This window comes from Macrotis lagotis, chromosome 1, assembly GCF_037893015.1.
Source record: "Macrotis lagotis isolate mMagLag1 chromosome 1, bilby.v1.9.chrom.fasta, whole genome shotgun sequence".
Classification (NCBI taxonomy): domain Eukaryota; kingdom Metazoa; phylum Chordata; class Mammalia; order Peramelemorphia; family Peramelidae; genus Macrotis; species Macrotis lagotis.
Window position 1 is genome coordinate 108,264,748 of NC_133658.1, and position 14,147 is coordinate 108,278,894.

General features: G+C 35.0%; 1 protein-coding gene across 5 annotated transcripts in view; it reads right to left on the reverse strand.

Annotated features, from left to right (window-relative positions):
- ASB3 (ankyrin repeat and SOCS box containing 3) overlaps positions 1-14,147 on the reverse strand; it is a 131,003-nt gene that overhangs the window by 23,132 nt on the left and 93,724 nt on the right. For all 5 annotated transcript variants that reach the window (XM_074206067.1, XM_074206070.1, XM_074206084.1 and 2 more), the window contains exon 7: positions 13,078-13,275. In XM_074206067.1, the coding sequence (XP_074062168.1) occupies positions 13,078-13,275 (198 nt within the window). The remainder of the gene's footprint in view (positions 1-13,077; positions 13,276-14,147) is intronic.

Consider the following 14,147-nt stretch of genomic DNA (forward strand, 5'->3'; position numbering starts at 1 on the left):
TTCACTTCAGCAAAGAAAAGGAAGCAACCTATTTCAAAATCCAGTACAGGACCTACCTAGGATTGAGATTCTTGTAGCACAGTAAAAAAGACTAACCAACCCTTTTTAAAAGCAATGATAGAAACAAATACTCATGTTTAACTTATTGCAATACCAGAAATGTAGTAATAACCATATAGCTATATAAACTATTATAAATGGCTTTCAAGTATTATGATCACTTCATGAAAAATACAAATTGGCAAAATCAATCAAAAGAGAAACACAATTACTTTTTTTCTAACTGGACCCATGATTTAAACAGAATAGAGAGTACCTGTTCAAAAACATTCTCTACCAATGCAGACTGAACCTTCCCTACAACTAATGGTCCTAGAGAGTTGCCTGGGATACTCAAATTAAGGGAAATGGTCCGGGTTACTAAGCTAGTATGGGTTACAAGGAGGACCTTAGACCCAGCTCTTCCTAACCTTGAAACAAGCTCTCTATCCACTTTGGCACATTGCTTCTCAGACAAACAATACATTATTTTATTTATATTGTCATTCATCAGGGATAGTAACATAATACCACTGAAGACCTATGAAAATTCAGTATTATGATCTAGATCTCCAATAAGGGATTGTCAGAGAATTAACTCTGCCAATACTTTTATATAAAATAAGCAAAGTACTCAAACTCTGAGTTTCAGTTTTTTTCTGTAAAAAGAGTATAGTCATTCTTAAAATATCTGAGTCATATCTTTTATTCAGTCTTTCTTTTCTCCATATAATAACAAAAACAAAATTCATAAATATTTAATACACAATGCTTAGGTAAGAAAGCCAATTCCAGTTTCCTGTTCTTATTTAAGTTTCTTCTTATAACATGAACTACTGCCCACACCCTAGCATAGAATGGAGAATAAGTATCATCTAAAGTTTAATTTTTAAAAATAAATGTCAACCATCTTCAATCTTTAAAAATATAAATCGAGGGGCAGCTAGGTGGCACAGTGGATAAAGCACCAGCCCTGAAGTCAGGAGGACCTGAGTTCAAATCTGTCCTCAGACACTTAATAATTACCTAGCTGTGTGACCTCAGGCAAGTTACTTAACCCCATTGCCTTGCAGAAACAAAAACAAACAAAAAATATAAATCAAAATGAGTGGCTAAATATTATTCTAAATATCAATAGTTCAGCCAAATAATGTGAAGCTGAGGGATCATATAAGAGAATATTTCTTTTACATATACAGAGAATGAAATTAACTCACTAAAATAAGCTGTACAGAGAGTAATATCAGATTTTGTGGAATATAAAGATAAAATGTGGCAAGTAAGTCAAAAGTTAAGTTTGTTAGTTAAGTTTGTTTTTAAAGGGAACTATGAATAGATTTTGTTCTCAGGGAGGCCAAGATAAAATGTCCCAAGAAAGAAAGAAAGAGAGCATTGAATTTTGGGAGAAACCACAAAAATCCTAGGAAAAAAAATTCAATATATTTTTTAAAAAGGTGTTTTTTTTTTAAAAAAAGAGAAACAGAAAAAGGAGAAATTGATCATTTTAGATGGATCACAAAATATAGTGCCAGAAGGGAATTTAGAATTATCTAATCTATCCACAGCTGAATGGAGCTGTGGACAGAGCACTGGACTTAGAGTCAGAAAGGCCTAAATTCAAAATTGGCCTCAGATACTTACTAGCTGTGTGCCCTGGACAAGTCACTTATATCTCTGTCTCAGTTTCCCTAATGGTAAAATGCAGATAATAAAAACCACCTTCCTCCCAAGAGTGTTGTAAAGAACACATGAGATATTAATTATACAGGGTTTAGTATAAAGCCAGGGGCTTATTAGATTCTATACAAATGGTTATTCCCTTCCCTAGACAAAACCCTTTAACATATGAGGAAACTTCAGGCTAGCAGGGTAAAAGCCAGCATAATCTGCAGCAGATCTAATGTAGGGATCCAGGCACTGTGATTCCTCACAGTGAGATCTTTCTATTCCATGATATTCAGGTTTTTATGTTTAAAAAAGTTGTTTTGACTGAATCCCAAGACCCAGGGCAGTATCTGGCTAGGTACTTGATAAAAGCTTTCTGAAATGAACTGAATGAAATACTCAGTTAACCAGTCATATACCAAAATTTTGGGAAATGCATGATGCTGGTCAGTTCATAAGCTATATTAAATTAAAAATTGCTTGAGTGGCTTTCAGCTATTCTCCATACATGACATCTGAGGTCATACCATCAAATCTCTTGAAATTGCTTTTTAGTAATTTTACTAGTGGGTATGTTAGAAAGTGAGAAACATAGAAAAATTAATTTTATAAAAATAATTTTAAAGTATTAATTTTTAGAAAGTAGAAAAATTAGAATAAAAAATATTTTTAAAATAGAAATTGCTTTTTAGTTACTTGCATTGTATGTTAGAAAAACACAAAGTAGAAAAATTAGAATTTTTAAAAATAATTTTTAAAAGTAGAAATTTGTTTTAATTACTTATTTGTATATATGTCAGAAAGACAAGAAGAAAGTGACCAGAAGGCAGGGGGCTTTATGTTACAGTCCTCAGAAGAATGCCTTACACACACACACACACACACACACACACACACACACACACACACACCTAGCTACTTAATAAATGTTTAATTGAACCTTAAAAATAAAAATGAAACATTAACTGGTCAGTCACTTCTATTACAAAAGATGATGGTAAAATAAAACCTTTTCAGTTGTTTGGGGGTTTTTTTGAGGGGAGGGGATGTGGATAATGATCAGAACAAGTTGAAAAGATAGACAAAATAATATGACAAGTCTTGCAAGAGTTCAATTCTGGAAGGTCTGAAAAATTCTAATTTCCTTCTTTTTCAACTCCAATAGTAAATAAGATACATTTGAAAAAAATCTCCCAATTGAGTTTGCTCATCTGTTCACTTAAAATATTACTTTCATGTCAGTATACCTGTTAACATTTGACTTCAATGAATTAATCACTTTGGCTACAGATCTATACATTAGTAGGGGAGACACTATTTCTCTTTATGTTTTAAAGTATTAAAAAAAAGGTAAAAGTCATTGCTTCAGGTGCTCCTCATTTCATAGTATACTCAGGAGAGATCTTTCAGACTATTAATCCAAAGAAAATTAAATTAATTAGATGCATAAGTTTAATGGGGGGGGGAGAAAACTAGAGGATCAAACGAGACGATATCTGTAGGATAATGCCTGGCACAAAGAAGGCACTATTGAAATGCTAGCAAGTATTATTAATACTATTAAAAATAAAGATTCTAACTCCAGAAGGCAAATTTTACCTCACACAACCACTAAGAATCATACCGGGAATATTCAATGATTTAATTCAAAAAGCATTTATTAATTGCTATGCTTATTGGAAATCCAATAAGCACTGGAATACAAAGACAAAAACAAAATATCCTCTGCCCTCAAGAAGTTTATATTCTACTGGGTGGATACAATATATACAATTAGGGGAATCAGGAAAAGTCTCTCAAATGGGTTCAGCCTTGTAGTGAGAGGTTGTGAAAAGCAAAAATGAAAAGGGACAGCATTGCTGGAGTAAGCACCTGAGGAAAACTATGCATGCAGGAGATAGAATTTTACTTCCAAAGAATATCCACATGGGTCAATTTGGCTGGAGCATAAGTTATTCAAATGAAACAGGATAGCTAGAGTGAGGCAGGGTGGAGGGTAGGGGAAAAGGTAATCATTGTATAATTAAGGAATTACTCTCATGAGAAAATCCAGGAACTTTAGGGAATAAATATAATAGAGAAGTATGGATCAGTGGAGGCAGAAGTATAGATTCTTGGAAACAGATGACAAGGCTGGCACTTGTGATAGTACTAATGAGGGGCTTCAAATCATCCAGACATCTTCTGAGTGCAAAGCAACCAATAATTTAGTTGCCTTAATAATAACTTCATTCTTCAAAAGGTGTCAGAACTATAAATTTCTAGATGAAATGTTTTCTGCTTAGTTTTCCATTTTGAAAACTTCTAAAGCAAAGGAGAAATGTTGACCCAGGATGTTGATAAAAGGAACTAGAGTGGAATCTGTCACCAATAGACAGACACAATGATGAAAATTATGGGACCTGTTATTCACTGATTCACCTATATTCACTATATTCACTGACCATTCTATTCAAGTTTATAAAAGAGAAAAGTCAAATCTGAGAATAGCCATATAATCTAGATTTAAGAGAACACATTTCAGAAAGTTCAGAGAAATGTTGAGTAGGACCCCAAGGATTCTTACAATAAAAGTCAGTCCAAGAAGGATGGAAAACTCTCAAAAATAAAATTGTGAAGACACAAAGAAAATCAATTTAGTGGAGGAATTAAAAAAAGGAAATTGCCTACAGACAAGGTAGTGATATAAAGAAAATAGAAAAATAACCTAAATTTGAGTGTATATTTAAAATATGTGGGGGGGGCAGCTAGGTGGTGTAGTGTTATCAATAAAGCACCGGCCTTGGAGTCAGGAATACCTGGGTTCAAATTCGGTCTCAGGCACTTAATAATTACCTAGCTGTGTGGCCTTGGACAAGCCACTTAACCCCATTTGCCTTGCAAAAACCTAAAAAAGAAATGTGTGTGTGTGACCCTAACTAGCTATGTGACCCTTAAGACTATAAGCTGCAAGGAAGATGGTAAGAGAATTTCCTTGAGTTCACTCAAGTCTCTTAAGTTTCCTAAAAGCAGTCAGCAACCTACACTTATTTTTCCCACCCACAAGCCAATTATACTTTTAAATACAATAAAACATTATTTTAAAATGTAAAAACTAGGAGACAAGATGGTGACAAGAGCCTCTCCTAGGTGTTCTCTCCATAATATTTCAAAAATCATAAAATTATGATTCTAACTAAATTTTTGAGAGATAGAACCCACAGAGGGATCCAGTGAGGCAATTCTCCAGACCAAGGTAACCTGGAAAATAGTGGAAAGGCTCCACTCCATGGGGTTAAAGGGGGCGGCCCACCAGAGTGAAGGAACTTCAGGCTCCCAGAGGCAGCCCCAGGGTGCCTGGGAGCCCTGGGTCACAGCTAAAGGGGCAGTTTCCTGAGCTACACCCTGGGGAGCACCAGGCACAACTTGGAAGATCGATGGGGAGACCTCTGCCAGAGCAAACACATGAAGCCCAGCCCTCAGGGCACTCAGTGAGCAGCTGTGGTTGCTGCAGCCCAGAAGCACAAAACAGAAGTAGGTGGAACTTGTAAGCAGGAGCCCCAGGCAACTGAGCCTTGAATGCTCAGCCTACCAAAGGTAAGGGAGTGAAGAAAGACTTCTGAAGTTTGACCTCCGTACCTGGAACAGGACTCTGGGGCTTTGACCACATTCAGAATCTGATCACAGTCTAGGCCCCCCATAGAACAGCAGGGACCCCCCCACCTCAGCCCCGTGGCAGAGGGGTGCACTTGTGGTTATTCACAGACCAGGAGGGAAGACAGAGCTTCACACATACTGAGATCCTTGGGGGGGGGGGGGGGGTCCCAATAATACTCAAAAGCTCAGGAAGCACCCCAAAACCAGGCAAGGCTGGGGAAATAAGTAAACAGAGAAAAAAAGATGACACCATTGAGAAATGCATTGTCTATGATCCCAAGAAGGATCAAAATACTAAATCTGAAGATGAGGAAGTACAAGCTCCTGCATCTAAAGACTCCAAGAAAAACAGAAATTGGCCTCCGGTTGTAACAGAGCTCAAAAAAAGATTTTGAAAATCAAGTAAGGGAGATAGAAGAAAAATTGGGAAAAGAAATAAGAGAGATTCAGGAAAAACATGAAAAAGAAGTCAGTAGCTTAGCCAAGGAGATCCAAAAAAATGCTGAAGAAAATAACGTGTTAAAAACCAGCATAAGTCAAATAGATAAAACAGTTCAAAAAGTTATTGAGGAGAAGAATGCTTTAAAAAGCAAAATTGGTCAGATGGAAAAAGAGATAAGAAAGCTCTATGAGGAAAACAAATGCTTCAGATGTAGAATGGAGCTAAAGGAAGCTTTGACTTTACGAGAAGTCAAGACACAATACTTTAAAACACCAAAAGAATGAAAAATTAGAAGAAAGCATGAAACATCTCATTGAAAAAACAACTGATCTGGAAAACAGATTCAGGAAAGATAATTTAAAAATTATTGGGAAACCTGAAAGTTATGATTAGGAAAAGAGCCTTGACCTCATTTTTAAAGAATTCCTACAGGAATCCTACAAATATCCTAGAAGCAGAGGGCAAAATAGAAATTGGGGGAATCCACCAATCTCCCCTGGAAAGAGATCCAAAAAAAAAAAAAACAACCCCCAGGAATATTATAGTCAAGTTCCAGAACTTACAAGTCAAAGAGAAAATGTTACAAGCAGCCAGAAGGACACAATTCAAATATCATGGAGCTGCAGTCAGGATTACACAGGACTTAGCAGCAACTACATTAAGGGCTCGTAGGGCTTGGAATATTATATTCCAGAAGGCAAAAGAGCTTGGAATGCAACCAAGAATCAACCACCCAGAAAAACTCAACATCCTCTTCCAGGGAAAAAGATGGACTTTCAATGAACCAGGGGAATTTCAATTGTTCCTGTTGAAACAACCAGAGCTGAGCAGAAAGTTTGATCTTCAAATACAGGACTCAGGTGAAGCATAGAGAGTGGAGGAGAAGGGTAAAATATGAGGGACTTAATGATGATGAACTGTATGTATTCTTGCACAGAAAAATGATACTGATAATACTCATATGAAACTTCTCATTTAATAGAGCAGGTAGAAGGAGCTTTTATAGATGAAGCACAGGAGAGAGCTGAATTTGAAGATATGATATACTGTAAAAATGGAGTCAATGGCTAAAAGGGAAGTGTAATGGGAGTAAGAGAAAGGAGAGGTGGAATGGGCTAAGATATTTCATATAATAAGATTTTTTTTTATTATTGCAATAAGCTATTGTAATGATATGGAAAGAGGGAAGGTGAGGGGGAATGAGGGAACCTTTGCTCTCATCAGAGATGGCTCATAGAGGAAACAGAATATATACTCAATGGAGTATAGATATCTAGAGTAAAAAGGGGGACAGGGGAAGGGGGTGTGTGAGTGATGGACAAGAGGGTGGACCGTGGGGGAGAGTGGTAAGATATAACACATTTTCTTTCTTACTTCTTGCAAGGGGCTGGGATTGGATGGCCTGTCCAGGACCAAAGGGTCGGATGGTTGCTGGGCCTTAGGGGTGGTTATGTAACCTCTTGGCCCCTGGGCCTGTGATCAGTCTGCTGTGCTACTCAGCTACCCTACAGCAAATTTAAGAAGAGGGACAGAGTGAAAGGAGAGAGAAATATAGTATATGGTAGTGGGGAGGTATGAATGGAGGCAGTTGCAATCAGCGATGGCAACAGTGGAAAATATGCAAATTGTTTTTGTGATATGAGATTTGTCATAAAGAATGTGATCCACCCGTGACAGAGCAGGGGGTGTTGGAACACAGACTGAAGCATATTTTTTTTATTTTTTTCTCTTTCCTTTACTTTATTGCTCATGAGGGTCTATATTTTTTGGAGGGAAGGGGTATTATGTTTACTCTTAAACAAGAATATTTTAGTACATTTGTACATTTAGTACATTTGTACAAAAATTATATATTTATATACACACACATATAATAAAAAAAAGAAACCTAAAAAAAAAGAACAGAAAAAAATAGATTTACCCTTTTAGGACAAAGATTCAAATAATATGAAAAACCTATCAGGAATTTATTTTTAAAAAAACTTTTCAGACTGTGTTCTGGGATCATTATATTTTTAGTCCTATCTCTTGTACCTCTCTTTCCTTCAGTATTACTGAAGCATACTACAGAATCTTTTATTACTAATTAAAGAATTTTTTAAAAAATATAAAACTAATTTTTAGCTCAGAGGTCATAAAAAACACAGGCCATAGTCTATTGACCTCTCCTTCATACCACAAAATCACAAGATCTATACCAAAATTTAGAAAACAGAACCAAGGATAAAAGATGAATAATAAAAGAATGGCATGGTCCTAAACAAAATGTTAAGAATGCTAAAGTGTTGAATGAGTTGGGACTGATAAAGAAAACTAAAAACAACAAAAATGATTTTTTAAAAAATACTAAGGAAAGGTGAAGGATCAAAGAGAGAAGACTACTGCTTGGGATGATAAAAATAAAAACCATGATTGAATGCAGAGATGATTCTTAATTTAAGAGAATTATTTTGGGACTGAAAAAGAACAAAAAAGACTAATAAAGAGTTGTTAGCTACTATAAATAGGGTGATTATAAGAAAACACCTCATCACCTTGCATAAGTCAACATTTACCTGGTTCAGATGAATGAACAAATATCCAGGTGATAATGATGTTTGTCCTTTGGTTCTTGAAGAAGACCATGACATCAGAAGTCAATGCCATGACAAGCACATGAACTGGATTTGAGTGAAGGGGTGATGTGCTAAGTCATCAGCCTCACTTTCTCCTCCAGAGCCATCCATCTGGGTCCAGTGGCCAGACATGAATCAGGAGGACAGGAGATGGCCCTGGGTGTGTAATCAGGGTTAAGTGGCTTGCCCAAGGTCACACAGCTAATAAGTGTCAAGTGTCTGAGGCTAGATTGGAACTCCGGTCACCCTGATTCTAAGGTCAATACTCTCTATCCACTGCACTGAATTATTATGACTGGTGATCTTTTAAAGATCACAGAAAATGAAACAAGGTACCATAAGACTGAAGAATTATGTCCTGATTTTCCAAAGATGGAAAATAATAGTTTTCAATCTATAGAACTTAATCACAATTCCTAATAAAATTCTAGTTCAGAAGGTTAAAGTGTTGAAGAGTGAATTCTAGAAAAGCAAGTTGTATTCATAACATGGCAGCATGACACAATTAAGAAAAGATCACTTTAGGTGAATCTTATGTCCCTTTTGTGATAGGATAATTCATTAGATAGGATAGGTATGGGGAAATCTGTAGGTATACTTTTATCTGGATTTTAGCACATATTTGATAAAAGTTTTTCATACTATTCTTATGGAAAAGAGAGAAGTGGGAGGTAGAATTACAATTAGGTGGAGATAAAACTGGCTGTGTGGTCCGACTCAATGAGCAGTCATAGATGGTTTAATATCTATTTTGAAAGAGGTCTCCAGTAAGATGTCCCAAGGAATTGTGCTTGGACCTGCGTCACTTAAAAGAGGAACAGATTCAGAACCAGAATGGACCTTATGTCTCAAATCTACTCCATCAATTTGTGTAACTTGTCCAAGGTACTATTGTTTATACTTCATTTTCAAAGAAACCCATGACATCAGGGAAGTGATGCCATGACATGCATGTACACTGAAATAATAAGGGAGAGGGATGCTGTGCTATATCGCTAGCCTCACTTTCTCCTCCAGTGAGATCTGGGTCCAGTGGCCAGATACGAATCAGATCACACAGCTAGTAAGTGTACAGTGTCTGAGATCACATTTGAACTCAGGTCCTCTTGACTTCAGAGCCACCTAGCTGCACTTTGTCCAAAATAACAGAGGTAATAAATACAAAAGTACAAAATCAAGTATCAGAAATGAAAATTGTCTTTCTATATTTTAGCATTTTTCAAAAGTAACTGCAGTTCCCTGGAGGTTCCTGAGACCTTTCAGAAGCTCTGTGAAGTCAAACTATTTTTATAATAATACTAAGATGCTATTTACCTTTTTTTATTCTCATTCTATCACCAGTATACAGGGGAGTTTTTCAGAGGCTACATGATCTGAGAATTAAAAATGTAGTGCTAGCAATAAGACTGAGTTAACATCTCATCTACAGGATTGTTCATTTGCCTTGCTAACTGATCAATCTATAGACAAGCTGGGCATGCTGTTTTGCTTATACTCATCAGATATTAGAACAAACTGATCATCAAAGATCTTCTTTTACACAAATGCTTGACAACAAACTCAAGGGGTGATGAAATATTCAAAGTGTTGAAACTGTGTGTGTGTGTGTGTATGTGTATATATACATATGTTAATCTCATGGTTAATCCTGGAAGAACCATGCAAACAATTGCACTTTTTTTTTTAGATTTTTTTTGGGGGGTTTTTTTTGCAAGGCAATGGGGTTGAGTGGCTTGCCCAAGGCCACACAGCTAGGTAATTATCAAGTGTCAGAGGGCGGATTTGAAGCCAGGTACTTCTGACTCCAAGGCCGGTGCTCTATTCACTGTGTCACCTAGCCGCCCCCCAACAATTCCACTCTTGATACAAAGGCAGTGGTGGATAAAGTTGCTGGCACACAAATCACAAGGCAGCTGAATCCAACCTGACCATATGGGGGTTCTTCACTGTTACATACTTAAGAGTAAAAGGGGAAAAAAAGTACCAGTTTTTAAGTGAAACATTCTTAATGTACTTGATAAAGAAATAAAGATTGTTAGTTTAATGAAATCTCAACTCTGAATAAACACCTTTTTAATATTCTGTATGAAAAACAGGAACTCACCTAAAACATTTCTGTTGCCTGCTGAGGTCTGAGTTCTCAGAGAAAGCACCTACATGACTGTCTAGGTTGTGAGCTGAACTGATCACTTTTCATGAACACCATATTTACTTGGAAAAATGACTGCCAAAACAAAATTATTCAGACTTGGAGATCTGACAGGCATTTTCTTGAAAATGAACAAAGTGAATGGAAGGAAAACAACTGACAGTATTTGTTACCAATGATAAAATTTAAGTTTTCAAGAGATAATTAAGAGTTTCAGAAAACTTGCATCTGCCATTGTGAGTTTGACAATTTCCCAATGATTAAAGACTTTTCTGCTAAGATCAGTGATGATATTAATGAATCTGATTTATTGATATTATAAAATGAAATGAGTCAACATCTGAAAGATCTGCATAACTCAGTGACCTATTATTTTCCAAATAAAAATGCATGATGCGACAAAGTCATACATGAATTAAAGATTCAATCAAAGGGTAAAATAGACCAATGGATTTTAATGTAACAAAAAGCTAATGATATGGTTTCAGAGTCCATATTGCAACTAACCTCTAAGAAACTACTGCTTGTCAAGTTTTGATGTTATATCAGAGAAGAATAGCTACAATTATCTGAAAAGGAGATTAAAATGCTCTTCCCTTTTCCAACTAAATATCTATATGAGATCAGGATTCTGTTAAAAAATGTTAATCCAAAAACATATCTCAACTGACTGAATGTAGAAATCAATATAAAAATCCAGTTGTCCACTATCCTGGACATTAAAGAAAATAGTAAATATGTAAAAAATTGCTATTCTAATTTTTTTTTGTTTTGATAAAAATTATTCTTCTTTAAAAAATTTATTTAATATGTATTTAAAAAGTAAGACTAACCATATTATCCTCCCCATTCAATAAATTTCAGTGACTCCTAAGATCAAATATAAATTCTCTATTTGATCATTTAAAACCCTTCATCACTTAGTCCTTTCCTACTTTTCCAGGCTTCTTACTATACATTAGAGCCACTCACATACTCTGATCAAGTGACACTGGTCCCCTTGCTGTCCCTCACACATGACATCCAATCTCCCAAGTCCAGGCATTTTCCACTTCATATATCCTCTATACAGATGGGGGGATTTTCTCTCTCCTCATATCATGGCTTCCCTGGCTTGCTTCAAATCTCAGCCAAACTCTCACCTTCTGCAGGAAGCCTTTCCTAGTCCTTTTAAAATTAGTGATCTCCCTCAACTGACTACCCTCAATTTATCCTATATATGTTTTGTTCTTATAAGATCAAATATAAATTCTCTATTTGATTATCAAAATCCTTCAAAACCTAGCCCTTTCCTACTTTTCCAGGCTATTTACTATATATTAGAGCCATTCACATACTCTGATCAAGTGACACTGTTCTCCTTGCTGTCCCTCACACATGACATCCAATCTCCCAAGTCCAGGCATTTTCTACTTCATATGTCCTCTTATACAGCTGGGATTTTGCTTACATGTTAACTCTGGATTGTGAACTCCTTGAAAGCAGAGACTGTTATGGGGGGTTTTGTTTCATCTGTTTTTCTTGTATTCAGGACACAACACAGTGCCTAGAATGTAGCAGGCATTTAATAAATACTAGTTGACTAACATAATGGTTCTATTATTGTTATTTTTAAATAAATATTTTAATTTCTAATATAGCATATATTGACAAAGAACCCACATAGAAAAGAGGTGGGGTCATCATTATAAAGGGTCTTGAGACTAAAAAGTCAGGGAATTGCTGCCTTAGTAATCTACTTTTAATACCATTACTACCTCCTTCACCCTACCCTCCCCAAAAACAAGCCATTTGGTGACCAAAATGTTAGTAACAAATCATCTCTTGGGGCCACTTTCAAAGATCAGAGGAAATTTAGGTTAAAACAAGAATAACATTTCTTACACTCTTGTAGGTCTTTGATTTTAATATTATCATTAAACATTAGCCAATTTCATAGACAAATATTTGTCAATCAAAACTTTAGTTTAATTAATATTTAAGTATTCAACATTACTTAATATAGTCAAATATTTATTTATTTGTTTCCCTCAGGTTAAAGATTGCCAAAACAAACTTTGCAAGAGAATTTTAAAAATAAATTAAATACCATGGCTAATCTAAGAGCATATTCAATTAAAGTCTTTTTTATTGTTGAAAAAATTCTTAGCAATTATAAAGCTTTCTTCCAAATTTATTAAATCACTGTAAAAATAATGCATACAAGAGGAAAAAACCTTTCGCAAGTCACTATCTCTGAATATAGGTGGTAAAAATCTTATTTAAATTTCTGTAATGTCTTAAAGAACAAGGAAATCAGACAAGAAGCACCTAAAGCTATTTTAATATAAAAGTGTTTTTTTAAAGTTTAATAGTGAAGCCATATTAAAAATATAACCAAATTTAAAATAGGAACTAAAAAAAATGTTACCTTCTTAACAGCCTTAGAGACATGCTTGATCACTTTACAATTTAGTTATTAACAACAGCAAATTTTATCATGAAATAATTTATTACAGAAAAATAAAGAAAAAAGTATTAAATATACATACTCCCTTTGGAAGACCATGCACATGGGAGAAGTGCATCCAAAGACTAAGCCTGGTTGGGCATCTGGGCTGTAGCCATTTTTAAGTAACATTTCTAGGCAATCTTCATGACCTTCAAACACTGCTGAGTATACAGGACTCACTTTGTCCAGGCCAGTGTCACAAATTCTATCAGTAATTGGTATAAGCAAGTCCAAGATTCTGCAAATACATGCATTCAAGAACATTTTAACATAGTAAGGGAAATCAGTATTTTTCTAATACAGATAATTAGTAGCATCATTCTTCACCCCTCACTGTAAACATTAACTCTTATGCTTTGAAGTCATGTAATATTGGATAAATCACTTTAGAAACTTTGGTTATCTCAGTTTCCTTAACAGTAAAAAGTGTCAAGATAATCTCTTTGATTCCCTTCCTACTCCAATGGTCTATGATTCAACTTTATGATGAGTAAAGTTTAAGAAAATATCCATTTACTCAAAAAGTACATCAAGTTAAAATCCAATCAATTACAATTTTCATTTAAGGGCATCATTTTTAAGCCTTTATCACTATGCAAAAATTAAAAATAAATTTTGAGTCAAATCTTTGACCTAAAGTTCTAAGAAATACAATATCACCACAATAACTATTAATATGTTACTAAGTTTAAAACTTCTTTTTACTTCAACAGGTACCAAATAAAATTGTATCTTTGAATTAATATATATATATATATATATATAATTAGTAAGGAATAATTTTTATTTTCATCAAAGGAAAATAATTGTTGATAAAATGAAATTCATTTATTCTCCATTCAGAATTTCTGCCCACTTTTATTATTTTGCAAGTGATATGGTTCCTTTAAGTTCTGGGACAATGTAGAAACAAAATAGCCTGGGATAATTATTAATGAAAATGAGTAAAAGCTAACTGCTAAGTAATCTTGAATCATTGGATATTAGAACTGGAAAAAACTTTAGAGATCACCAGAAAATGGGCTAAAAATTAAAGGTTGGGAATTAAGGAGACAGAACTGGTATTAAAATGTGGTTCCTAGTTTCTTTGTCTAATGCTTTTTCCATTAT